Source organism: Pongo pygmaeus, chromosome 3, assembly GCF_028885625.2.
Source record: "Pongo pygmaeus isolate AG05252 chromosome 3, NHGRI_mPonPyg2-v2.0_pri, whole genome shotgun sequence".
NCBI lineage: Eukaryota > Metazoa > Chordata > Mammalia > Primates > Hominidae > Pongo > Pongo pygmaeus.
The window spans coordinates 94846990-94874529 of record NC_072376.2 but is presented as its reverse complement, the minus strand read 5'-3'; the positions used below and the strand labels follow the sequence as shown (position 1 = coordinate 94874529).

Sequence of the window (27540 nt, the reverse complement as noted above, 5' to 3'; positions counted from 1 at the left end):
GTAGAGACAGGGTTTCGCCATCTTGCCCAGGATGATCTCCATCTCCTGACCTCATGATCCGCCCGCCTCAGCCTCCCAAAGTGCTGGGATTACAGGTGTGAGCCACCGCGCCCAGCTGATTTTGTTGTTTATCAGAGACTACTTGGATTACCAGTTGTTGGATAAGGTTTGGCAATAACTTTGTTATACAGAGATTTTTATTATAATGAAAGTCATTGCAATTGGACCAGCAGCAGGGATTTCCAGAATCCCTGAGAGCGTTATTCATGAGCTGTGCTTCTCAATTCTGTTTTCTCAAATGAATTAGGGAAGTGATTTGAATCATAAAATAACAAAAACAAATTGACTGCCCAAGAGAAAGAAAATGAGCAAGAATATAAAATTTCTTTGTAATTCTAAATGTTCTGTAGTGGTTTCAGTTAGATAATAAATTCATTTATATCAGGAAACCGCCCCCCCAACTCAGATAGATGGATGTTTGTGCTGTTCACCAGAGTTAGGACATCAGCCTTGTGGAACAACATGGTGTTGAAATTAGGATGCCTCGTTGTGGTTCTGTAGAATGTTGATGCCTCTGAATATGGCTCTCCATTTGACACAAAATTTTACAAAGTTTGTAGCTGGCATCTCTTTCTGGGCCTTACGCTCTATTTCTTCCATGCCCCAGTCTCTAACTCTGTGCTTGGTCTTTCCTCACAGACTGAATCATTTTGGAACATATCAACAGATCATTTAAAGGTACAAAATGAATATTTGTATGCATTTTTTAAAAAGACAGCCAGTTGTGATCAAACTCCTTACCATCGGTAGGACACACACAAGAGTTCTGAGATAAGAGGAAGAGAGTTCACATATGAGAGGGCAGAACCAAGCTCAGTGGTGTAGGAGTTCTTGGGAACAGGGGGAGTGCTGCAGATGTTAGACAGAGAACCTAAATCCTTCACTGCCAATGGCCATTCCAGAGATGGCCTTTGAATTGGAGGCAGAAGTGGGACAGAACCTTTATTCAATGTCACATTTTATAATGGACCAATGTGACAACCTCCCAAGTGATGCCAAGGCATAGTACATACTCCGAGAGCTAGCTTCCTATAAAAAGGAGTAAGAGGCCAGGCGCGGTGGCTCACGCCTGTAATTCCAGCACTTTGGGAGGCGGAGGCAGGCAGATCACGAGGTCAGGAGATTGAGACCATCCTGACTAACATACTGAAACCCCGTCTCTACTAAAAATACAAAAAAATTAGCCAGGCGTGGTGGCAGGCACCTGTAGTCTCAGTTACTCGGGAGGCTGAGGCAGGAGAATGGCATGGACCCGGGAGGCAGAGGTTGCAGTGAGCCGAGATCGCGCCACTGCACCGCAGCCTGGGCGACAGAGCGAGACTCCGTCTCAAAAAAAAAAAAAAAAAAAAAAAAAGGAGTAAGAAGAGGATGTAGGAAGCTCCTCCTCACAAATATGTGCTTGCCTCATCAACACAACAATTCCTCACTCTCACTCCCCAAATACTCAGGACCAAGCTGCCTTGGAGCCTTTACTGGTCTTTGTGAGGTAGAAGCAAGTGCTGGCTGGAAGCCTTCAGAGATTCATTTAAAATTCATCCCCCAAAAAATACTCAAAAGAAAAAAAGACAACCAGTTCTGGAAAAGTATTTCAGTCTTACACCCATATATGATTTAAAATATCCAAGGTCATATTGAGTACATGGTGGACAACAAATTTTAACAGATGGGATACCAAGAAAAAGGCACAGAGAAGCCCATGTTTTGCTTGTACTCTCGAAGCTTCACTCGAACTCTCATGACATTAACAGAATCTGCTTATAGCAACCAACTCTCCTTCATGGCCAGCATTTTAACACACAATTTCAGCTGGTAATATCACTGTCAGGAATGTAATTCATTTTGCTTTTTGGGTTTATTTGGAGGGACATTTTGGAGATGAAGGCGGCGGTGATTTAGTGGTGCTGAGGAATGGCACTGAGCCTGCGATCCTCACAAACTCAAGTTGGTTTTTTTTAGGAAACACAGGCCTGGCTCTAAATGAAAATGAAAATGTTGAAATAAATTAAACCTAGTGCATGGATTCTCAATCCTTCCACAAAAAAATGGGGGAGGGGAAAGTAAGGGCATTTTACAAATCGGGGAGCCCTATTCCCAAGAAAGGGAGTGATATGGCATGGCCATGTCAGAATCACCTGCGGTTCTTTGTCAAAATACCTATGTTCTGATTTCCCCCGCCACCTCCAATCAGGTTTTGACTCTGGGTCTGAGGTGAACTCAGGCATCTCTATTTTTCTAAAGCCCCCACTGGTGATTCTGATGTGAATACAGAGTACCACTTCTGTGTTTGAGGGACAGCTAATTCTTTGGCTGGATCTACTTCTGAAAGAATGAATTGGAAGGTCTAGCTAGAGGACTCTTTCCGTTATTGCAGAGAGAAATGAATGGCATGGGGACAGGGAGTAGAGGTATCATCAGAAGAGGGGTTCATGGATGGGCCTCAAGCAATCATAACTTCGGGGGAGTCAGACCACTTTGAGGGTCTGATTAATGTGTAGTTACTCTCCTCAGAAAAATACACATAAGCTAATTCCCACAAAATTGAGCATATACTTTCAAGGGAGTCTAGACTAACATTCAGTTTTTGCTTTTGCTGTTTTAATTGAATGGATAACAGTCCCACTCATTAAAATAAGGAAAACAAGAGAAGGCAAGATCACTGGTCTCAGGAAGCTTACAGTCTAGTAGCCAGGAGAAAACAGTAACAAGAAATCAATATACAGAAAAAAAAAAAAAAGAATCAATATACACATAGTAGACAATAATCACAAGAATTGTGGGGAAGGGAGAGTTCTGGAACCGAACATTAATTGCAGAATTTGAATATGCCGAATTGGAGAAGATTCTTAGAAACACCTGGTTGGGCCGGGCGCGGTGGTTCACGCCTGTAATCCCAGCACTTTGGGAGGCCGAGGCGGGCGGATCACTTGAGGCCAGGAGTTTTGAGACCAGCCTGGCCAACATGGTGAAATCCCGCCTCTACTGAAAATACAAAAATTAATCGGGCATGGTGGCGGGCGCCTGTAATCCCAGCTACTCAGGAGGCTGAGGCGAGAGAATCGCTTGAACCCGAGAGGCAGAGGTTACAGTGAGCCGACATTGCGCCACTGCACTCCAGCCTGAGCCACAGAGCAAGACTACGTCTCAAAAAAAAAAAAAAAAAAAAAAAAAAAAAGAAAAGAAAAGAAAAGAAAAAAGACAAAGAAAAAGAAAAAAAAGGGAATGCCTGCTTGTGTAGAGACAGCAGTTTAAAGGAGACACGTGTGATGCGGAAGCCCCCGAAAGAATAGAGGGCGGACCGACAAAGGCCGGTTGATAAAGGAGGGCCGCCTGTGGGAGGCCAGAGAGGTTGTGTTTGGAACCCAGGCTCATGATGAGCCTAAGATAAAAATGGCATTGATCCATGCTGCTGCTAGAGGTCACTGACATGGTGCCATGGGGTCCCATGGTAGGTTGGGGGTCCGGGGTGGGGGAAGCTGTCAAAACGCTGATGAACACAGTTTATGACGGACTCAGACGAGACCCGGGGAGGAAAGCTGCAAGCTGGCGCTGGGAGGTCGGCCTTGGTGTCTGCTGTTCATTGCCAGGGTCAGATGTTGGCTCTGTGTTTGTTGAATAGGATGGAAAAAAAAAAAACAAAAACCGCGGGACAGCGCTGAGTAGAGGAGAACTACATTCAGCCAATGGGCATGAAAATGAATTTTAGCTGCTTTGTGCAAAAACCCTAGGTGTGCGGACGAAAGAGAGCCAGGCAGAAGGTTACAACAGGTCAGGAATAAATAACCACCAGGCGGAGGATCCAAGATTCCGTCCTTCCTTTTGTTGGATGAGGAGCGCCAGGCAAACGCGTCCCCAAAGGCTTCGGAAGGAAGCGGCTCGCCCGTCCACACCCGGCTGCCCTGGGTGACTATTAGGGGCCCCGGGGGGGGTGGCATAAGCCCGAGACCCAGGGGATCAACTATCCCCGAAGGCCTAGCAGCGGGAACCCCAGAATAAGTCGGGGGCGGGCCCCGGCGCGGCAGGAGGGGGCCGGGCGGGCGGGTGAGCAGATCCCACCCCTTCCTGAAGGAAGCGCCCTACCCGCCGCGACTGCTGCCGCCGCCGCCGCCACCGCAGCAGGTCACAGCCCCTCGAGGCGACAGCGGCCCCGCCGCACCAGAGCAGGTAGGCGCGGCGCCCCCTCCCCTGCCTGGGCCCGTCGCGCAGCCAGGGGGCGTCCGGCCCGGCCCCGCGCGCAGCCCGCAGGCGGAGACAGGGGACGGCGGGGGCTGCAGCGCGGCTGGGGCGGCTGGGTCCGCCCGGCTGCGGGGCCCTGCTGGGCTGCGGCCCCCTCCCATAGCGTCCCGCGCGCGGGGCCGCCTGCCCGAGCCCTCCGAGGGCGCACGCTCCCCAGCGAGTCCAGGAGTCGGTGCCGGCTCTGCCCTGCGAGCTGCGAACGCCCGAGCCGGCGCGCCTTGGTCCCCGCCGCTGCAGTGCCGCCAGCCAGCCAGCCAGCTGCGGCCCCGGCCCCGGCGCCGTCCTTTGACAGGTGTCCCCACCCGCCGCCCCATCATCTCGTTATCGGGTGGACTCGGGTGAGAAGCGACCCCAAGTGTGACCTCCCGGTCCCTGTGCCATTCTCCCTGCACTTTGCCGTTAGCCAGGTCAGGCTGGCTCGGGAAGCAGGGGATCTGGGAAGGAGGCACTAACTTGCTTTGCCCTGTGTACCGCCCTCCACTCTAAATGCACAGTCTTCCTTCCTTTCCTGGGCGCACACTTGGGAAGAAATGGGATTTTTGGTTTTTCGGCGGGAGGCCGTGGTAGGTGGGTTACCTAGGCTCTTTGATAATCTGCTGCAATAAAAAAGTGATTAGCTTTGGGTTCTGGAGAGAGTCCTTGGGTGGTTTTCCCCTCCTTAAATGAATCAAATGGAGAATGAGAGGGTTTTCCCATTTTAAATTCATACTCCTTTTCTCTCTACTCATTCCTTTCCTCCACCCTTACTCCCACAGCACTTTATGATGTCCCAAACATTTCACTGATCTTTTTGGTCAGGTTTACTCCGGCCAGACCACCTTTCACGGTTGGGCCAGGATTGTGACTGCATGTGGGAACATAGCTCAGGTAGAATGGAAGTCCATCTTCCCGAGTGAACCCATTCCGATGTCCTACATGCGAGGTCCTATTGGGGAACCAGATACACTAATGCCATGTTGAAAAACAAAACCAAACAGTTATTGGATCTAAAACAATAACAAAGCCTAAATGGCAGGATCAGTTTCTGCTTCTTTCTCTGCTTGAACCAAAGACATTTTAATAGTGCAGGGCTATAACTCCATTCTGGGCAGCAGTTCATCGAAAGGATAGTTGAGTGTGGATTTATAAACTCCATGGTAGCAGTCATTAAACTGACCTACTTAAAGTTTCCTATTTCAAGGAAAAATTGTTAGGCCCATATATGTGACCGATCAAAGAATTTTAGTCTCAGCTCTCATGTATCAAATCCCAAACTTTTTCTTGTATGTGTTCTAGAGACTCCATGTTTCCAGGATTAACTATAGCTGTCATCTATTAATGAGCTAGAAATGTGAGTTTAATCTTCAAGGCATAAGCATAGGAATTTTAATGGTGCGTCCTTTATACATTATTTAATAAATGTTTCGCAAGTCCCCCAAGTTGGAAGCTCACAAACTGGATATGGTAAATAAAAGGGTAAAGAAGTTTTGCTAACAATAATGACTAGTTGATAGATGTTATGACATTCACAAATATATTAAAGTATTTGAAAAACACTTTAATGCATGTTTATTATAATCTGCCATTAGCTGAATGCAATCTGTTTGGATTATTTAAATTGGCATTTAAGTCTTCAGAGCAATTGTTTAATTCATGCATTTCTCACAAATGCCTTTTCCATGTTGCTTTGTGGGGGGATAATTTGCTCTATGGGGTAATTTTTTTTTTTTTTTGCATGAACACAATAATGCGTTATATTTAGCCTTTGTTGTAGAACTACCACAATCATGTTCACAATGACCTTGCAGGGGTTTTTGGGCTCACTTTACCTGCTTTGCAATTGTCAAGAGGGAAGGCCCTTTGCTTTCCACTCTTGTCTGTCTTCCTGCTTTGTCTCCCCTGTGTCCCACACCTCTTTAGTACAGTGGGTCGGATTAGCAGAGCAGCCTGGAGTCGTGACAGAGGAAAAGCTAGCTGGACCCTGCAATCTCAGCCGTTTGGTTTCACTGTAATCTGGCCATTTGGGATCAGTTCAGTAACCAATTAAGCAAGACAAACACTGACAAGATAATGTATTACTTCTCAGTCATCCCCTTTCACAGAAGAATCTGTAACACTTAGAATCAGCACTACAGTGTGATTAGGTTCTGGTACGGGTCAAATGAGATGTGTGCTGAAGTTCCCAAAACATTATAGGGTCCAAGTGTTATTGAATCCAGGTCTAAGTTCATGAAAAGGGTAGGACTAGACACAGGTGTGTAATAAGTGTGTCCCTACTTTTTTTGTTTGTTTGTTTTTGAGGCGGAGTCTCACTCTCTTGACCAGGCTGGAGTGCAGTGGCACAATCTCAGCTCACTGCAATCGCCACCTCTCAGGTTCAAGCGATTCTCCTGCCTCAGTGAAGGGGGTGGGTCGCCCCTCCACACCTGTGGGTGTTTCTTGTTAGGTGGAACAAGAGACTTGGAAAAGAAAAAGACACAGAGACAAAGTATAGAGAAAGAAATAAGGGGACCCAGGGGACCAGCGTTCAGCATATGGAGGATCCCTCTGGCTTCTGAGTTCCCTTAGTATTTATTGATTATTTGTCGGTGTTTCTCAGAGAGGGGGATGTGTCATGGTCACAAGACAATAGTGGGGAGAGGGTCAGCAGACAAACACGTGAACAAAGGTCTTTGCATCATAGACAAGGTAAAGAATCAAGTGCTGTGCTTTAGATATGCATACACATAAACATCTCGATGCTTTGCTAAGCAGTATTGCTGCCCGCATGTCTCACCTCCAGCCCTAAGGCGGTTTTTCCCTATCTCAGTAGATGGAACGTACAATCGGGTTTTATACTGAGACATTCCATTGCCCAGGGACGGGCAGGAGACAGATGCCTTCCTCTTGTCTCAACTGCAAGAGGCATGCCTTCCTCTTATACTAATCCTCCTCAGCACAGACCCTTTACGGGTGTCGGGCTGGGGGACGGTCAGGTCTTTCCCTTCCCACGAGGCCATATTTCAGACTATCACATGGGGAGAAACCTTGGACAATACCTGGCTTTCCTAGGCAGAGGTCCCTGCGGCCTTCCGCAGTTTTTGTGTCCCTGGGTACTTGAGATTAGGGAGTGGTGATGACTCTTAAGGAGCATGCTGCCTTCAAGCATTTGTTTAACAAAGCACATCTTGCACAACCCTTAGTCCATTTAACCCTGAGTTTGACACAGCACATGTTTCAGAGAGCGCGGGGTTGGGGGTAAGGTCACAGATTAACAGCATCTCGAGGCAGAAGAATTTTTCTTAGTACAGAACAAAATGGAGTCTCTTATGTCTACTTCTTTCTACACAGACATAGTAACAATCTGATCTCTCTTGCTTTTCGCCACACTCAGTCTCCCAAGTAGCTGGGATTACAGGCGTCCACCACCATGCCTGGTTAATTTTTTTTTTTTTTTTTTTTTTTTTTTTGTATTTTTAGTAGAGACGGGGTTTTACCATGTTGATCAGGCTGGTCCTGAATTCTTGACCTCAATTAAGCCACCCGCCTCGGCCTCCCAAAGTGCTGGGAATACAGCCAGGAGCCACTGTGCCCAGCCCGTGTCACGTGGGTCCGTGTGAAGAGAGTCCACCAACAGGCTTTGTGTGAGCAACAAGGCTGTTTATTTCACCTGGGTGCAGGTGGGCTGAGTCTGAAAAAGGAGTCAGCAAAGGGTGGCGGATTATCATTAGTTTTTATAGGTTTTGGGATAGGTGGTGGAGTTAGGAGCAATGTTTTGTGGGCAGGGGTTGGATCTCACAAAGTACATTCTCAAGGGTGGGGAGAATTAACAAAGAACCTTCTTAGGGGTGGGGGAGATTACAAAGAACCTTCTTAAGGGTGGGGGAGATTACAAAGTACATTGATCAGTTAGGGTGGGGCAGAAACAAATCAATGGTGGAATGTCATCAGTTAACGCTATTTTCACTTCTTTTGTGGATCTTCAGTTGCAGGTCACAGGGGACACGATGGCTTAGCTTGGGCTCAGAGGCGTGACAGCTCCTACTTATTTTAACTACAAATTTTTACTCCTGGAGCTGATGGTGCCATGTATCTTTATATTTTTTCATAGTTGTTCTAAGTATTTTAAAACTTGTTTGTAAATTATTGGAACTTTAAGTTATTGTTATCACCACATATCATTTTCTGGTATGTTTAGATTTTGAAAGACAACTTGTGACAGTGGAAAATCAATCATCATGCAAAGAGATTTTAGATCAGCCATTTAGAATATTTTGAGATAATCGTGAAATCTTTGGCAGTAGCCTTCAAATTCAGCCCCAAACTATTCTGAGTCAAACCAGCTCTGGTAGGCAGGGCTTGAAGCTCTTTTACTAAGTGAGAAATTAATATTTTCCTTTTTGGCATCTATAAACAGCCTTTTCTAGATCAGTGCTGTCCAAAAGAACTTTCTGCATTGATGGACATGTTCTGTAGTTTGTCCAGTATGATAGCCATGAGCCACATGTGGCTATTGAACACTTGAAATGTGGGCTAGTGTAATTGAGGAACTGAATTTTAAATTTTATTTAGCCTTAATTAATTTAAATAGCCACATGGGGCTAGTGGCTACCATATTGGACAGTATAGTTCTAAATTTTCTCCCCATATTTCCTAGAGAGATAGCATTTAAAGGCAATTATCCCTTAATTAGAAAAAAAAAAGTGGCAATTGGCATCGATAGTACCAGAATTGAGATTTGACTTCATAATCCTATTGCTATGAGAAACCACTTGTGAGGCCACGTGCAGTGTCTCACGCTTGTAATCCCAGCACTTCGGGAGGCTGAGGCGGGTGGATCATGAAATCAGGAGTTTGAGACCAGCCTGGCCAATACAGTGAAACCCTGTCTCTACTAAAAATACAAAAAAAAATTAGCTGCGCATGGTGGCAGGCACCTGTAATCCCAGCTACTCGGGAGGGTGAGACAGGAGAATCGCTTGGTCCCGGGAGAGGCAGAGGTTGCAGTGAGCCAAGATCGTGCCACTGCACTCCAGCCTGGGCGACAGAGCTAGACTCCATATCAAAAAACAAAAAAAAAAAGAAAAAAAAGAAAAAGAAAAGAAAAACCACTTGTACTTGCTCTGAAGAAGATATTTTGTGCTGAAGTTCAACTCTACTCTAAAAACAGTTTCTCTTTAATTTCTATGTGTCCGCTAGCCTCAATAATAAGCATCACCCAGAGTTGTTTAGATGCCTGGCCCCTCGTGTCAGTGTTCATGAACTTGAGCTTATTTGCTCTTTTGCACATTATAGATCATGTATTCTTAGAGTCAGTTTCTGTACGTTTCAATTTTTCAAGGGAGAGGAGGTTCAGAGAAAGGTAGGAAGTAGGTAGTGATGCACAACTCTCGCGCTCTTCCCTTGATTACAATCACAGAGACCCTGTGAAAAGTCTGACAAATGGGTACCCCTGGCTCCAGGAGCAGCCGAAGCCTCTGCCTCTGTTGGGCCCTTCTTGTCTGGTTTCTTTCCCTTAGGTTTCAAACCCAGATCCTCTTGCTCAAGTCCAGCCTGTGGAGATTACCAAATCCACTTAAGGTGTAACCTACCATTATTTTTAGTAAAGCCATTAAAATGGGATTTGATTTAGCATGTTGTTTCCATTTTTAAACTAATTTGCTTTGATTAAAGCCATTATTTTGATCATGGAGAGGGACATGTTGTTAATTAGACTGTTTTACAAGACACTGCCTCTCATGTTTCTTGGGTGAGTGATGCTCCCGCATCCAGCATAGGTATCTAGGGTACGTCTCTCCAGGCCAGAGCTCAGGGGCCTGGGGGTTCCCCTTCTCTGGAAGGGACTCTTCCTCAATCAATTATTTAAAAATTTATTGACTATGTTTGTGCCTACTAATTATAGATTGAAATAACTCCCAAATTATCTCTGTCTTGAAGGTATTAACACCCCCTGATAACATTTCCCAAATTAGTGTCCATCCCACAGGGTGATGGGGATGCTTGAATAAATGCTCCATGTAATCTTTTTTATTATTTTTTTTTGGAGATTTATAATGCACAATAGCATGGTAAAGCCTCTACGATGAGATACATATACTTATTTAACTTTTTATTGTTACTGTTTTCTGTTCTTTTCTTTTCTCTTTTAATAGAGAGATAGTCTCACTCTGTCACCCAGAATGCTCACTGCATTCTTGAACTCCTGGCCTCAAGGGATCTGCCCACCTCAGCCCCCCAGGTAGCTGGGACTACAGGCGTGTGCCACCATGCCTGGCTGTTAGTGTTTTCAAAACAATTTTTCTTACAACACTTACTGTAGTATTTTTCAAATTACATGTCTTGGGTCATAAAATCAATTGAGCAGGTTAGGATCAGCATTTTTCTTGATGAAATAAAATGTGTAATAGAAGTGGTCACTGTCTATCCTTTTTAGTGAGGGTTACTAGTGTTTGATAAAACTTTGGATCCTCCATGTATAACAAGTACCAGGCCACAAGGCAGTAGAGAGTAGTGGTTCAGAGCACTAGAGAGTCTGGGCACTTTGGCTCACGCCTGTAATCCCAACACTTTGGGAGGCTGAGGCGGGTGGATCACTTGAGGTCAGGAGTTCAAGACCAGCCTGGCCAACATGGCAAAACCCCATCTCTACTAAAAATACAAAATTAGCCGGGTGTGGTGATGTGTGCCTGTAAGCCCCCCTCCAAGAAAAAAAAAAAACAACACTAGAAAAACAGGACCCCGGACCCTTAGGTTCAAATCCTAACTCTGTACCACTCAGTCCTTATGTAATAAGCAGCATATATACATATTTATGATTTGCATTATTATTACATAAGTGTATATGTGTATACTGGTTCATGATGTAAAATATTGCCTATGAAACTAGGCTTGGGATCCACTTGAGGAAACACTGACCTAAGACAAAAATAATAGCTAACAGTGAATAACATTGAGTGCTTACCAAGTCCTCCATGCTGAATGCTTTGCATCTGTTATCTTGTCTCCCACAACAGTCCTTTGGTGTAGGTATTGCCATTATCCTGCAGTACCTACATCCCAGTAAGTAGTGAAGGCAGAATAGGAACCCACGCAATCTGGTGACAGCCCAAGCGTTCAACCACCTCACCTCCCATCTTACAATGTGAGCAATACATAGATGTACATCTACAAAACTGTGAGGCTCAGCAATTGTAGAGCATTGTACAAGTGCAGAAATAAGCTGATGCCAGTTATTTTCTGTGTAAGAGGAGGCCTGATGGGTGATAGGGGAATCATTGCACATTTAGGCAGGAAGAGACCTCACTGCTGCCAGCCTGTGGTCTCTGAAGGTTAATGCCCTTGAAAAAACAGCTGTATGCCCAAAAAAATATGCTTGTCCCAGAGACTGACTACAGATTGTGTCTCCAGAGCTGTCTTCCTTCCCTGCTAACCACTTCCTAACTTCTGCACACATTTGTTTGTAGCAGATAGTGACAAATGGTCTCAATAGATACGTCCATCTTATAAATCTACCACTATTTACTACATCCTAAGTTATTTGTCTTTTCAAAATCACCTCCTGCCCACAAGTGCCTCGTGACATAGTTTTAATAAAATAAATAGAAAACAATGTTGTTTTAAGAATTTCATATGACAAAAGAAGTCTTGAAAGTGAGGCTGGAAATATGTTTTCTCCAGTGCAATCTAGAAAGTAAAACTAATTTCATTTTGGAAGTAGATTTCAGTTTTCCTTAAAGGTCAAACTTAATGTAATCGGATCACTTCAAGTCCATAGACTTTGTCAGGTAGACTAGAAGAAGCGACAGCTTGCCATCATGCTTACTTTCCTTTAAAAAGTACAGAAGCTGTGTCTAACATGTGAAAAATTCTAAAGCTATTCAGATTTTGTTCAAGGCTGTAGAATCGTCCATCTCTGAGGACAGTGATCCAGACTCTGTCTGTGGAATACAAAGGGGCAGGATGAACTGCCTTTGAGAAAACATTGAAAGTGGGGTAATACTTTTAGACAAGTGTAGACAAAGCTTAAGAAGTAACTATGCTTAACTATGGCAGTATAGGAAATTAGCCCATACTTTAAATGATATTATTTAACTTTGAAGCAATTATAATGAATTATAATGACAATCAACTGAATATAAACGTAAATGTCTCCAAAAATAGCATAGCTTTACTATTCATCAAACATTTCATTTATTAAAAAGTAGATTTCTTACTCTTTTTTTACACTTATGATGACTTGACTGACAAAGAAATATTTAAATGGCAATAATTGGAAGTTTTAAAGCATAAATTAAAACTGTATGTAGCTAAAATTAACATTATATATTTTTAAAACTGTGCTGGTTGATAAAATAGTCTTTCAAGTTATTTTCATTCTGTTGATTCATGAGTGAATAGTGTTAATTAAGAAATGTTGATACCATTGTAAAGCAATCCAAATAGAAATAGTATTTTTTTACTGAACTTGGAGTATTTGCAAATTAAAATTAGAATTCTGTAATATAATCATCCTGGAATTTCTAATGGAAATATATCTCCTGGAATTTCTAAATTCTAGTTTGCACTGAAACTTAAAGTATATTTATATAGAAACACTGATAACTAAAATATACCTACATGTAGTAGCAGGAATATTAACTTGTGGGTGACGTTTTTTCTGCCTTTGTGGTATTATATTCCCACATACCATAGACTTCAAAAGTATGGCATTTTGAAACATTTTCCAGTCTTGTCATTGACAGCACTGTATTCACAAAAACCATATTTATCTCCTGTAATTTTAGCAGCTAATCGAATTGTTCTTGAGAAAGCTGATTATCTTTTCTGTGACATTTTGATTGGTGTTTCCCCATTTTACTTTCAGCTTACGTGTGGCATAAAATTGATTTATATGAAAAGGAGTGGCTTGCCATTTTATAACAAAATTTTGATTGTATATGTATGCACATAAAAATAAAGATGAAAATTCTCCATTAACTGATTCGCAGAATGATACAGTTATGATCAAACAGTGGCACATCGTGATCTTTTAAGATCAAGCCACTGACCCAAATCAGTGTTCACTTACAGAACCATAAATGTAGCAATTCAGAAATGTTGCTTTTTGTTAGCTATTGGACAATATTTGTGAAGTCCCTAGCACAGTCCTTGGCGCAGAGTGACTTTTTTTTTCACTCTTCTTTCTTGTTCATAACACAAGTTCTAACTTATTTTATCGAAATGGGAAATTAAAGAGGATTTTCTGGATGATAACTTCTCCCCTGTTCAGCGTCTCAGAGCTAGAAAATGCCTTTGGAAGGCACGCAATTTATTTCTTAGAGTCTTGGCTTGACCATAGCCATCACAGAAGGATGAGACTCCATTCCACTGTGGCCTATGAATATTTTATATTAGTTCTCAACATATTGTTTGTCCAGGCCAACTTAACATGACTCTGATGTTGTACCTTAAGGCTTACTTCGGTTTCATCCAGCTTCTAGTTTGCTTGCTTGTTGCATATTTACCTTGCCTTTCCAAATAAATCATTATCTCTTTGTGTTTAGAAATTATATTAAGTAAATGTTTTTGTCTTAGGGCATTTAATGTTTTTTCGATAGGAGTCAGCTATTTTGTAAATAAAGTCCAATTGGAACACAGCCATACCCATTGTTTACATGTTACCTGTGACTGCCTCTACATGAACACTGAAGAGTTGAGTAACTGGAACAGAGACCATGTGGCCCATAAAGGTGACAATGCACTGGCTAGCCTGTTATTGACTGAATTTTTAATTTTGATTAATTCAAATTTTAATAGCCTCTGTGGCTACTGGACAGCAGTTTCAGATGGAACACAAAGGTGTTCTTTCCTCCAGGCCAGTTAACTAATGTGATCTGGCTTCTTGTGCTGCCCTAAGATGCAGCACCCTTCCACTGGGTTCTTCAGACAGACCATTGACCTTTGCCCATGGCTGGCCTGGGCAGACCCTGGACTGAAGAAGTTCTTAATGAGTTGCTACTTTGGACAGCACCACAAGCCCGGAAGAGATGGCAAGCGAGGCGGGGGCAGAGGTTCTCAACCATGGCTGCACAAAAAATCATCTGACGAACTCTACAATTCCAGCGGCGCCCCAAATCTATTAAATCAGAATCTCTGGGTGGGTTGGGGAGCTCAGACACCAAACTTTTTTTTTAAAGCTTCCCACATGATTTCATTGTGCTCTACTGGCTAGGCAACATCACAGGTGAGCTAGGTAGCCTGTGTACTTCAGAATTCCACCAGGTCATCACAGGCATGCTTATGGGCAGATGGGCAGGGAAATGGACACATGAAGGCCAGTGGACCCCTAGCTTAGCTTAACAGGAAGGCTCTGGTGGGGACTGAGCTGTTTTCCCACCTGGTTTCTCTAGCACCAGGGCCCATTTGCTCAGTAGGGCCAAAGTGTAGATTTGTGTGTGACAGAGGTGAGCTTCAAAGAAGGAAAAATGCAGGCTCTTCCAACTCACACATCCAGTGCTTTCCACTTATATATTCAAAAACATTTATAGAGCACGTTTTAATCCATTTTTGTGTTGCTATAAAGGAATACCCGAGGGTGGGTAATTTATAAAGAAAAGAGGTTTATTTGGCTCCTAGTTTTGCAGGCTGTACGAGAAGCATGGTGCCAGCATCTGGTTCTGGTGCGGGCTTCAGGCTGTTTCCACTCGTGGTGGAAGGTGTGGGGCAGCCAGTGTGTGCAGAAATCACATGCTGAGAGAGGAGGCAACCAGAGAGAAGGGAGGGAGGGGCCAGGCTCTTTTTAACAACCAGCTTTCTTGGGAACTCATAGAGTAAAAACTTACTACTGTGAGGTTGCTACCAAGACATTTATGAAGGATCAGCCCCATTACCTAAACCCCTCCCATTAGTCCCCACCGCTAACATTGGGTATCAAATTTCAACATGAGGTTTGGAGGGATCAAATATCCAAACTATACCAGAGTGCCTACTGCATGTTTAAGATATGCCACACTTATTCAGTCTAGTGGGGTGACCACCATGTAAACAGTTACCATACAGTGGGGTAAGCATGCTAATTGAGAGGCATCCTAGGGTACCATGAGAACATGAGGGGCAGCAGCCCTGGATAGATAAGGGGAGAGACATCAGTTGGTGCTTTCCAGAGATGGTGACACCCAAGCTGAGTCTCATAGGATCAAAAAGAATAGTCACATGAAAAGGGGAAAATGAAAAAAAGCAGATACACACTGGGATGAGGCCCTGGCTGACTTTTCTGTCCCTCTAAGTCTAAACACCATAAGATAGCTCCTTCCTAAGGAAGACTCTCCCTGCTATTTTAGCAAACCTCATGGAATGTCCTTATTTTAACTGGACTTTACCATTTACTCATTCATTCACTGATTCAAATATGATTTATTGAAGCATTGCTATGTGTAGACATAATCTAGGTATTGGTGATAGAGCACTGAACAAAATGGACATTTCTGTCCTCAGGGAGCTTTACGTTATAGTGGGGAAGACAGACCATAGATAAATAAATAGTATAGTGTATGCTGTATGTGCTATGGAGAAAAAAAATCATGGTAAAGAATTTGGGGGTGCTGGAGAATGTTTTCTAAGAACTACAAGTCTCATTGCTGAATGAGGCAATCCCCCTTCCACCCTTTCTCATCCCAACTCTTCATTCAACTCCCAGGGACTCCTGTTTATTTCTTAAAGAACTGACAATCTGGCTCCATGTCTTCCTGTACCTCCCTTTCTCCCCCAACTCTTGCAGTAATCTACGGCAATGACATCATCCTAGAGGGTCTGACCGCTGAATTCAGCCTCAAACTCCATTGGACCTTCTTAGCATCTTCACCTCCACTAAACCATACCTACTCACTCTCAACCCTCCACCCAAACTCCTGTCTGGCTGCTATTTTTTCACCTCAGAAATCTTAACCCCACTATCCCATTCTCTGAACATAACTGTGCATCCTTTGAACATAACTGTGCATCCTGCCAGCTCTTCCTTTCTTTCTTTTTTTTTTTTTTATTGAGACAGAGTCTCGCTGTGTGGCCCAGGCTGGAGTGCAATGGCGTGATCTCGGCTCACCGCAAGCTCCGCCTCCCGGGTTCACGCCATTCTCCTGGCTCAGCCTCTCCGAGTAGCTGGGACTACGGGCGCCCGCCACCACGCCTGGCTAATTTTTTGTATTTTTAGTAGAGACGGGGTTTCACTGTGGTCTCGATCTCCTGACCTCGTGATCCGCCCACCTCGGCCTCCCAAAGTGCTGGGATTACAAGCGTGAGCCACCATGCCTGGCTCCTTCCAGCGCTTTCATACCCTACTTCCTCAATCTATTTTTTCATTGAGACCTCTAGTCTCTTGACTTCCCACAGCTGCCCAAACTCTTATATATCCATCTGTATCTCTGTTTTCACAGTGCTATAAAGAACGGCCCAAGAGTGGGTAATTTATCAAGGAAAGTTCTGCATGGCTGGGGAGGCCTCAGCAAACTTAAAATCATGGCAGAAGGGGAAGCAGGCACGTCTTACATGGCTGCAGGTGAGAGAGAGAGAGAACATGTGAAGGTGGAACTATTAAACACTTATAAAACCGTCAGATCTTGTGAGAACTCACTCACTACCATGAGAACAGCATGGGGAAACTGGCCTCTTCATCTAATCACCTCCCACCAGGCCCCTCCCTCAACACACGGGGATTATGGGGATTACAGTTCTAGGTGAGATTTGGGTGGGGACACAGCCAAACCATATCACCCTCCTTTCCTCAGAGGATATGATGTCCATTTTTCTTTGTGTTTAAGACGAGCACATCACCTGAACCCCTAATGCCATCTCCTCTCATCTCCTTTGGGTCTGGGGTTTTTCCTCTATTATTATATTCCTCTCTTCTGTGGTCCTGTACCTCTCTCTGCTCTTTGCTAGGTCCTTCCCATCAGACAAGCATTTGCAAGTTTCTTCCATTCTAAAAAATAATTCTCCTGGGTTAAATAAATTAAGGTAGATCTCTACAATAGAATACTTACAGTCATCTGAAATGTTGACGGAGTTGTATATATCTCCAATAAAGAGATGATTACAAAAAGAAGTAAAAAAGTTTAAAGAGCTTTGTTAAGTTATTTCCTTTTTAAATTTTAGTTACTTACATGTTTAGTCCTTACCTGTGGTAAAATCCACATAACAGAATTGACCACCTTCACTATTTTTAAGTGTACAGTTCCGTAGTCCCAAGTATATTAACATTGCTGTACATCCAATCTCCAAAACTTCTTTCGTCTTACAGAACTGAAACTCTATACCCATTAAACAACTCCCCATATCCTCCTACCCCTAGCCCCTGGCAACCATTATTCTACTTTTCTCTATGAATTTAATTTCTCTAGATACCTCATATAAGTGGAATCATATGGTATAGTATTTGTCTTTTTGTGGCTGGCTTATTTCACCTAGTGTAATGTCCTCATGATTCATCCATGTTGTAGTACGTGTCATCATTTCCTTCCTTTTTAAGGCTGAATAATATTCCATAGTATATATACCACATTTCAAATCATTTTATTTTTGAAGAAAAATATTTTTGTTAGTATATGTAAGTGTATATATTCATATGAATATATTACATGCAAACATGCACACATATATATTTGTGCAAAAGATTGCACATCAAATGTAACAGTGGTTATCTCTGAATTGGGGATTTTTTTTTAGTACTTCTCATCTTCTTCTTTATCACCATCTCTACCTTCTGAACTATTTCCAATGAACACATTTCCCTATAGTGAAAGCCAAATCATTGGCTGCAATGCCATTACCCCCAGGATGGGGCACTTGCCCACGTCTCTGGCTCACCTATCACCACTCCCTGCCTTACTCATGATTCTTTAAACATCACAAACTCTGTTTCCTGCACACACAAGTGGTTGGGAGCCTTGCAGCCCTGCCTATGCCCTGGCATCTGCATGCCGTGCCTCCTCACCAACTTAAAGCCTTCACATCCCTGAAGACCCAGCCCAGGGCCATTGCCTCTTCGCTTGCCCACCACCTGCCCCAGTGCTGGGTTAGTTTCCTCTCTTTGGAGCTCCCTGTACCAATTTCCAGCTGCTGCACTTATTTCCTAATTAATTATCTATGAGTTGCATGGGAGCGGGACTGTGTCTTTGTATTCACTCCATCTAGCACAGAGCCCAGCCAGCAAGCTCAGCAATTTAGGGAGCCACTTTTGGTTCAGAGGGACTGGACTGCAGCATGCTCAGAAAGGCAGTGGGAAAGGAGATGGTAGACGTGCCCTGAGGCCCTTCATTCCACAACACCCTGCCGCACCTTGCATGAACAATGTAAAGATTTTTAAATATATTACATTTTATTAAAAATAAATGAGATGTTATTGAAAATAAATTTGATATTTAAGTGATTGAAAAACTATGTTTTAATTTTTTAAGTAATTTCAGCTGTTTAGGAGGTACATGTCCAAGTTTGTTACCTAAATATATTGCATGATACTGAAGTTTGGGATACAATTGTTCTCATTACCCAGGTACTGAGCATAGTACCCAATAGTTAGTTTTTCAGTCCTTGCTGTCCTCCCTCCCCTCTCTGGTAGTCCTCATCTTTATGTCCATGAGTACCCATTGTTTAGCTCCCACTTATGAGAACATACAGTATTTGTTTTTCTGTTTCTGCATTAATTCACTGAGGATAATGGCCTCCAGCTGCATCCATGTTGTTGCAAAGGACATGATTTCATTCTTTTTTATGGCTGTATAGTATTCCGTGGTGTATATGTACCACATTTTCTTTGACCAGTTCCCCATTGATGGGTACCTAGGTTGATTCCATGTCTTTGCTATTGTGAATAGAGCTGTGATGAACATATGAGTGCATGTGTCTTTTTGGTAGAATGATATATTTTCTTTTGGCTATATATCCAGTAAGAGGACTGCTGGGTTGAATGGTAGTTCTGTTTCAAGTTCTTTGAACTGCTCCAAACTGCTTTCCACTGTGACTGGACTAATTTATATTCCCACCAACAGTTCCTAAGCATTCCCTTTTCTCTGCAGCCTTGCCAACATCTGTTGTTTTTTGACATTTTAATAATAGCCATTCTGACTGGTGGGAGATGGTATCACATCGTGGTTTTGATTTGCATTTCTCTGATGATTAAACCTTTTTTTTTCTCTTTTTTTTTTCTTTTTTTTGAGACAGAGTCTCGCTGTGATGCTCAGGTTGGAGTGCGATGGTGCAATCTCAGCTCCCTGCAAACTCCACCTCCTGGGTTCAAGCTATTCTCCTGCCCCAGTCTCCCAAGTAGCTGGGACTACAGGCATGTGCCACCATGCCCGGCTGATTTTTGTATTTTTAGTAGAGATGGGGTTTCACCATATTGGCCAGACTGGTCTCGAACTTCTGACCTCAAGTGATCTGCCCACCTCGTCCTCCCAAAGTGCTGGTATTACAGGTGTGAGCCACTGCGCCCAGCTGATTAAACCTTTTTTTTTTTTCATGTTTGTTGGCTGCTTGTATGTCTTTTTTTGAGAAGTGTGTGTTCATGTCTTTTGCTCATTTTTTATTTGGGTTATTTGTTTTTTGCTTGTTTAATTGTTTCTTATAAATTCTGGATATTAGACCTTAGTTACGTGCATAGTTTACCAACATTTTCTTCTCCCATTCTGTAGGTTGTCTGTTTACTCTGTTGATAGTTCCTTTGCTGTGCAGAAACGCTTTAGCTTAATTAGGTCCCACTTCTCAATTTTTGTTTTTGTTGCAATTGCTTTTGAGAACTAAGTCATAAATTCTTTTCCCAAGGTTGATGTCCTGAATGGTGTTTCATAGGTTTTCTTCTAGGATTCTTATAGTTTGAAACCTTACATTTAAATATTTAATCCATCTTGAGTTAATTTTTGTATATGGTGAAAGGTAGAAGTCCAGTTTTATTTTATTTTATTTATTTATTTTTGAGACAGAGTCTCACTCTGTTGCCCAGGCTAGAGTGCAGTGGCGCCGTCTTGGCTCACTGCAACCTCCACCTCCCAGGTCACACCATTCTTCTGCCTCAGCCTCCCAAGTAGCTGGGACTACAGGCACCCACCACCATGCCCGGCTAATTTTTTGTATTTTTAGTAGAGACAGGGTTTCACTGTTAGTCAAGATGGTCTCGATCTCCTGGCCTCGTAATCTGCCCGCCTCGGCCTCCCAAAGTGCTGGGATTACAGACGTGAGCCACCGCACCCGGCCCCAGTTTTATTTTTCTGCATAAGGCTAGCCAGCTATCCCAGCAGCATTTACTGAGTAGGGAGTCCTTTCCCCATTGCCTATTTTTTGTCAATTTTGTCAAAGATCAGATGGCTGCAGATGTGTGGCATTAATTCTGTGTTTATTCTGTTCCACTAGTCTGTCTGTTTTTGTACCAGTACTATGCTGTTTTGGTTACTGTAACCTTATAGTATAGTCTGAAGTTGGGTAATGTGATACCTCTGGTTTTGTTCTTTATGCTTAGGATTGCTTTGGTTATTCCAGCTCTTGTTTGGTTCCATGTGAATTTTAGAATAGGTTTTTTCTAGTTCTGTGGGAAATGACACTGGTAGTTTGATAGGAATGGTGTTGAATTTGTAGATTGTTTTAGGAAGAACAGCCATTTTAATAATATTGATTCTTCCAATCTGTGAGCATAGAATGTTTTCCATTCGGTTGTGTCATCTGTAATTTCTTTCAGCAGTATTTTGTAGTTCTCCTTGTAGAGATCTTTCACCTCCTTGGTTAGATATATTCCTAGATTTTTTGTTTTATTTTGTTTTTTGCAGCTATTGTAAATGGGATTGTGTTCTTGATTTGGCTCTTAGCTTTTTTTTTCTTTTTTTGAGACAGAGTCTCCCTCTGTCATCCAGGCTGGAGTGCAATGGTGCAATCTCAGCTCACTGCAACCTCCACCTCCTGGGTTCCAGCAATTCTCATGCCTCAACCTCCCGAGTAGTTGGGAGGTGTGCACCACCATGTCCAGCTAATTTTTGTATTTTTAGTAGAGACAGGGTTTTGCCATGTTGGCCAGGCCGTTCTCAAACTCCTAGCCTTAAGTGATCTGCCAGCCTCAGCCTCCCAAAGTGCTGGGATTACAGGCATCAGCCACTGTACCTGGCCAAGTTTATAGGATTTTCTAAGTATAGATTCATGCCGCCCACAAAGAGAGAGTTTGACTTTTTCTTTTCCTATTTATTATTTTCTTTCTCTTGCCTGATTACTATGGCAAGGATTTCCAGTACTATGTCAAATAGGAGTGGTGAGAGTGGGCATCCTTGTCTTGCTCCAGTTCTCAAGGGGAACGCTTCCAGGTTTTGCCCATTCAGTATAATGTTGGCTGTGGGTTTGTCCTAGATGGCTCTTATTATTTTGAGGTATGTTCCTTCAATGCCTAGCTTCTTCATTTTTATCATGAAAGAATGTTGGATTGTATTGAAAGCTTTTTCCACATCTATTGAGATGATCATATGGTTTTTGTTTTTAATTCTGTTTATGTTATGAATCATATTGACTGATTTGCATATGTTGAACCAGCCTTGCATCCCAGAAGTGAAGCCTATGCGATCACGGGGAATTAACTTTTTGATGTGCTGCTGGATTCGATTTGCTAGTATTTTGTTGAGGACTTTTGTGTCTACGTTTATCAGGGATATTGGCCTGTAGTTTTCTTTTTTTGTTGCATCTTTACCAAATTTTGTTATCAAGGTGATGCTGGTTTCATAGAATGAGTTAGGGAGGAGTCCCTCCTCCTTGATTTTTTGACTAGTTCCAGTAGAATTGGTACCGGCTCTTCCTTGTACATCTGGTAGAATTTGGCTGTGAATACATCTGGTCTGGGGCTTTTTTCATTGGTAGATTTTTTAAAATTACTGCTTCAATTTCAGAACTTGATATTGGTCTGTCCAGAGTTTCACTTTCTGATTCAATCTTGGAAGACTGAAAAAAAACCGCTACATTTCAGTCTTTTTTTTTTTTTTTTGGCATAGTCTTACTCTGTCACCCAGGCTGGAATATAGTGGTGCAAACATGGCTCACTGCAGCCTCGACCTGCCTGGCTCAAGCCATCCTCCTACCTCAGTCTCCCAAGTAGCTGGGACCACAGGTGTGCACCTCCACACTTGGTTAACTTTTGTATTTTTTGTGGAGATGAGGTTTTGCCATGTTGCCCAGGCTGGTCTCGAACCCCTGGGCTCAAGGAATCCACCTGCCTGGGCCTCTCAAAATGCTGGGATTACAGGCATGAGCCACTGTGCTCGACCATACATTTCGATCCTAATGATACTGGTCAACTCTGGCGCCTATGCTGGGTCAGGTGGGCAGGGCCTTCTGTTGTGTTCGGCCCATCAGGCATGTTCAATAAATACCTGTTAACTTCCTTAATAACCCTGCTAGTTCCCTATGATCAAACTTCTCTTCCTTAAATTCATCCACTTTGACAGGCTGGGACAAGAGTTCTTTAATGGCAAAGGAGGCCTCTATTATCACCCTCCAAGTCATGCGATAGTGACTAGCTGCTCACACTACATGTATGATTGACCTTGAACAGGACTCTTATGGGAAATAAAAACAAATCAAAAGATCTGCTACTGACATGGCACCCTAGGGTGTTTAAGCACCTTAGTAGGTGAAAACTTCATGAATATTTGCTGCACTTGATGTTGCCAGCTACACCTGGACGGTGAGGGGCAGTTAATATCCGATCGTTCGTAACAGTGGTTCACACTGACAAGCTCAGAAAGGCCATCAAAATTTGGTAAAACAAATCTTGCAAAATGGTGTAGTTAGGTAGTTTGGGAAAATTTATTCTTATGTATCAAAGGAGGATCTGTAGGCCTCTCTTAGGGGACATTGAAAGGACAGAAGGAAAAATGAAAGACAGTTTTAATTATTGTGGAAATGAACTGATTGGAGTGGTCTTCAGCTTCTCAGCCCACAAGGGTTTCTCTTGATTTTTCCTTGAGAGAATTGGCCCTATATGAATGATTTACCCAGAGCATCTGAAATAATTTTAGGAAAAATATTGATTGATGACAGGACATTTCATGTTTGAAATGATACATTTTTTAGCTCTTGAATGAGTATGTTGTATATTGGCATAGGTAACCTGTACTCTTTGCATCAGAGTCACAGCCTCTTCATTCAATGTTGTCTTCATCCAAGATCAGGCCCTTTTGTAGAAATCTGGCTAGACTAGTTAGTTCTGGTTTTTATATTGTTGTTTTCTTTCATTTTTTTCTGGTAGGCTAGAAAAAGTAGTAACAGCGTTACTTGGAATAAGCATTAGACTTGCAGATGTAATATCAGCATTCAAGTCCTGGCCTGATCACCTGCTATATTGGCTGTGTGCTTGGATAAGTTATTTATTTTAGCTTAGGTTTCCATTTTTCAGCAGTAAAATGTGGATATACTTGTCTGTCTGGCTTTCTAAACTGTATGTGGTTGAAAGTAGGGGTCATGGCTCATCCACCATTGGAAACAATATATGGGATAGATCCTTACAAGTAAGAACTCTGCAAATATTTGTTGAACAAGTAAGATTGATCTTAAAGAGGAAGTAGAATGAGAAGCAGCAGAGTGTAGTGTTAAGAGCACAGGTCCTGGAGTTAGACCCCCTGGGCCCAATCCTGGTTCCAGTATTCCCAGCAATGTGATGTTGGACAGGTTATTACTTTTGTGCATCTGTAAAAGTGGATGCTAGTACCTACCTCCTAGGGTTGTTGTATTTGTTGTGCCTGGCACATAGTAAGTGCTATATACATAACAGTCATTAATACAGTGCATGAAATGTTTTGCAAAGCGCTATTCACATAAAGGTAATATGTATTCCATGAGGTCTTGCTCATGGAAGGTCTTCACACCGTGAAGTACTTTCAGTACTGTGTCTTTCCTGGTCTTAACTAGTGGTAATTCCTTTCAGTTTCACATTTTCTTCGGTCCAGCTAGTGTGTCTTTCACCTGGATCCATTTAATGACACTGGCGATCACCTTGATGCAAATATAAGGTTCCAAGAAGGACTGAGCTTGAACTGCCCTGCCTGGAACTCTTCTACCTACTCTCTTCTTCCACCACTTGCTATTTAGAAATAAGTCTGATAACTCCCATGCATTACAAATTTTTAAGACAATGTTAAATAACCATGGTTTGATGTGTGAAACCCCTGTAGTAATTTCCACACTGGTTTCCCTACCTCCTGCCTTTTGGCCACTGGAGTCTCATGCATAGGTCCTGCTTACTTCATCTTCCCTGAACTTCGCTTTCACAAGGTCTCCCTGCATCCCGGAGCCCTCTTGAGTAACTATTTATTTATAGGACCAAATCCAAGCTACAGGGATTGGCATTCAAGACCACGTATAATCTGAACCCATTTTGTTTGTCCACATTTTTCTTCCAGTTCCTCGCTTATGTAGACTTTTACTGCTCACTGATCTGAACCCTGTCCTGTCTTCTTCTGTTTTCATGGTTCTCACATTGAAATGCCCTCCCTGGCCCATTCTATTTATTTACATTTGTCCACAGCTTTAAGACCCACTTATTCCATAAACCTTACCTTTTCCTAAACATTGACTGGCTTCCTCCTATATTTTTGCATTTGGTTATATTTAATTAAGAGCTTTATTAGATGCCATTTTTTATTAGTATCTTCTCATTAAAGACTCAGACCAAGTTGATAATATTAAAATTATTATAAGCTTTCCAGTTAGGCATTTAGGAAAACTGTCCTCATTTTGTATGTGTAAGTAAAAAAATAAATGAATAACATTTTTCTCTTGGCAGCTGTATTTCTACTTCACTGCGCATTAAGTATAGCCCTAGAGTCCAGACCATATGCGGTAAAACAAAATAATATTATAGAGCAAAGCAGGGCTGTTACTATTATGGGAACCATAAGTATATATTTGTTGACTTTTTATGAGAACTGTAAATACGTATTTCTTGACTTTTTAGAATACATGAGACTTGGGCTCTTTTAGTATATCAACATTTTGTCACTATTTAACCATGGATAGACTATTGAATGAAGAGCCGGAAACCCACCGTCATTTAAGTACATAGTGGGAATTCAGTATTTAAGTACATAGTGGGAATTCAATAAATGTGTACAGATTGATTTGTGGCTTATTTTGGGCTCCTCACTGATTTAGTCTGATTTGTACATTTCAAGTCATCTCTTTGTACTAATTTAGAATATCATCTAATACTGAAGTTTTATTAAATTTAAGAAATAATGAAATAAAATGTTGTTGCTAGAGTACAAACATAGTACATCCATCATTATAATCAACATCCTTTTCCTTTTCTTTTCCCCTCTCTGTTCCTTCTTTTTCTTCTGTTTTTTCACATCGATGGTTATCTGAAATGAGGAGAGCAATGAGCTAGGAGCCATATAGACGTGTAGATGAATGAAACATTGCCTCCTCTCTCTAAGAAATTACAGCTGAGCATAGCAGACATACATGTGAACAACTATGATCTACCCATATTATGAGATTGAATCAAATCAGGGTTAAATATTTACATAAGAAAACTTTGGGGAAATACAGAGAAAGGAATAGAAGGTTAGAAAGTATATAACTTATAATAAGTCATCCTTACTAAGCTTCTAGTATGTGCCAAACCCTGCACTAGATAATAATTATGTGACTGCATCCCCATAACAAATATTTGAGGTAGGTACATTAATCTGCTTTTCAAAAATAAATAAATTGGAATGCACTGTGATTAAATAAATTGCTTAAATTCAAACAGCTAGTAGAGACGGAGCTGGGATTCAAATCAACCTGTTTTAGAAGAATGTTGCCAAGATAGAAGAATGTTCATAAGATCTATTGTACATGATGATGACTAGAGCTAATGACAATATATCGTATACTTGAAAATTGCTAAGAGAGTAGATTTTAAGTGTTCTCACCACAGAAAAATAAGTATGTGGGATAATGCATATATTAATTCGTTTGATTTATCCATTCCACAGTACATACATATATCATGTTGTACACCATAAAATATATACAACTTTCATTTGTCAATTAAAAAATAGCCCACAACAGTAAATCAACCTGTCTTTATGTCAGGATAAAAATATAGTAATTATGTAAATAAAAATGTTTTAATGGGGGCTTCTTTTAAATAACCACAGAGCTTTGCAAGGGTTTGCATTTCCCTGGAAGAACTTAGCCAGGATAAAAAGGAATAAGATGCAAAATATTAATATTAATAATAATAATGCTTAGAGGGAAAAAAGCAAAACCTTTTTAAGAAAACACCCTTCAGTTTTGAAGCTTCCCAGATAGTGAAACACTAATTAAAAGAATAGGTAATAGCTAGGCGCGGTTGCTCACACTGTATTCCCAACACTTTAGGAGGCTGAGGTATGGGGAGGATTGCTTGAACTCAGGAGTTTGAGACCAGCCTGGGCCACATAGTGAGACCCCATCTCAACAAAAACATCAATAAATTAGCCAGGCATGGTGGCATGCACCTGTAGTCCCAGCTACTCAGGAGGCTGAAATGGGAGGATCACTTGAGCCCAGAAGGTTAAGGCTGCAGTGAGCCATGACAACAGAGCAAGATCTTGTCTCAAAAAAAAAAAAAAAAAAAAAGAATAGGTAGAAACGTTGAATGACTATGACTTATTTGGGCTTAGACACCAATTTTATGTGCAGGTGTTTGCCTCAACAGTTCCTTCTTCCAGATGAACATTAGAGACACTGTCAAATTCCAAACTAATCCCCTTAAGTTTTTCTGTTGAATTCTCTGGTATCTCTAAATTTGGCAAGAGTGGTTTTCTTCACAGTATTCTATTAATAATTTACCTTCCAGGAACATTTATTCAAGTTTTTGTATCTCTTAGTAGTTTTGTGGGATTTGTTCATGTACATTTCTTATAGGTAGTCCTCAACATTTTATGGGTTTTGTTGCTATTGTAAATGTTTTCATTATTTTTCTGTATATTTAAAAGTTGTGGCCGGGCACGGTGGCTCACGCCTGTAATCCCAGCACTTTGGGAGGCCGAAGTGGACGGATCACGAGGTCAGGAGATCGAGATCATCCTGGCTAACACGGTGAAACACTGTCTCTACTAAAAATACAAAAAATTAGCGGGACGTGGTGGCGGGCGCCTGTAGTCCCAGCTACTCGGGATGCTGAGGCAGGAGAATGGCGTGAACCCGGGAGGCGGAGCTTGCAGTGAGCCGAGATCCGGCCACTGCACTCCAGCCTGGGCGACAGAGAGAGACTCTGTCTCAAAAAAAAAAAAAAGTTGTTTGGATTTTTATCCTTTATCCAATTCA

At 42.2% G+C, this 27540-nt stretch overlaps 1 protein-coding gene across 7 annotated transcripts in view; it reads left to right on the top strand.

Moving 5' to 3' along the window:
- Positions 1–3455: 3455 nt before the first annotated feature.
- TMEM150C (transmembrane protein 150C) overlaps positions 3456–27540 on the top strand; it is an 86896-nt gene continuing 62811 nt past the window's right edge. For 3 of the 7 annotated variants that reach the window (XM_054485881.1, XM_063663806.1, XM_063663804.1), the window contains exon 1: positions 4187–4221. Coding sequence is in view for 1 of the 7 variants with exons in the window: in XM_054485878.2 (XP_054341853.2) it covers positions 3493–3505; positions 3786–3960 (188 nt within the window). In the remaining 6 variants the exon portion in view is untranslated. Of the gene's footprint in view, positions 3506–3785; positions 3961–4135; positions 4222–27540 lie in introns of those variants that run through there. The other 4 variants (XM_054485878.2, XM_054485879.1, XM_063663805.1 and 1 more) reach the window with 4 other exon arrangements.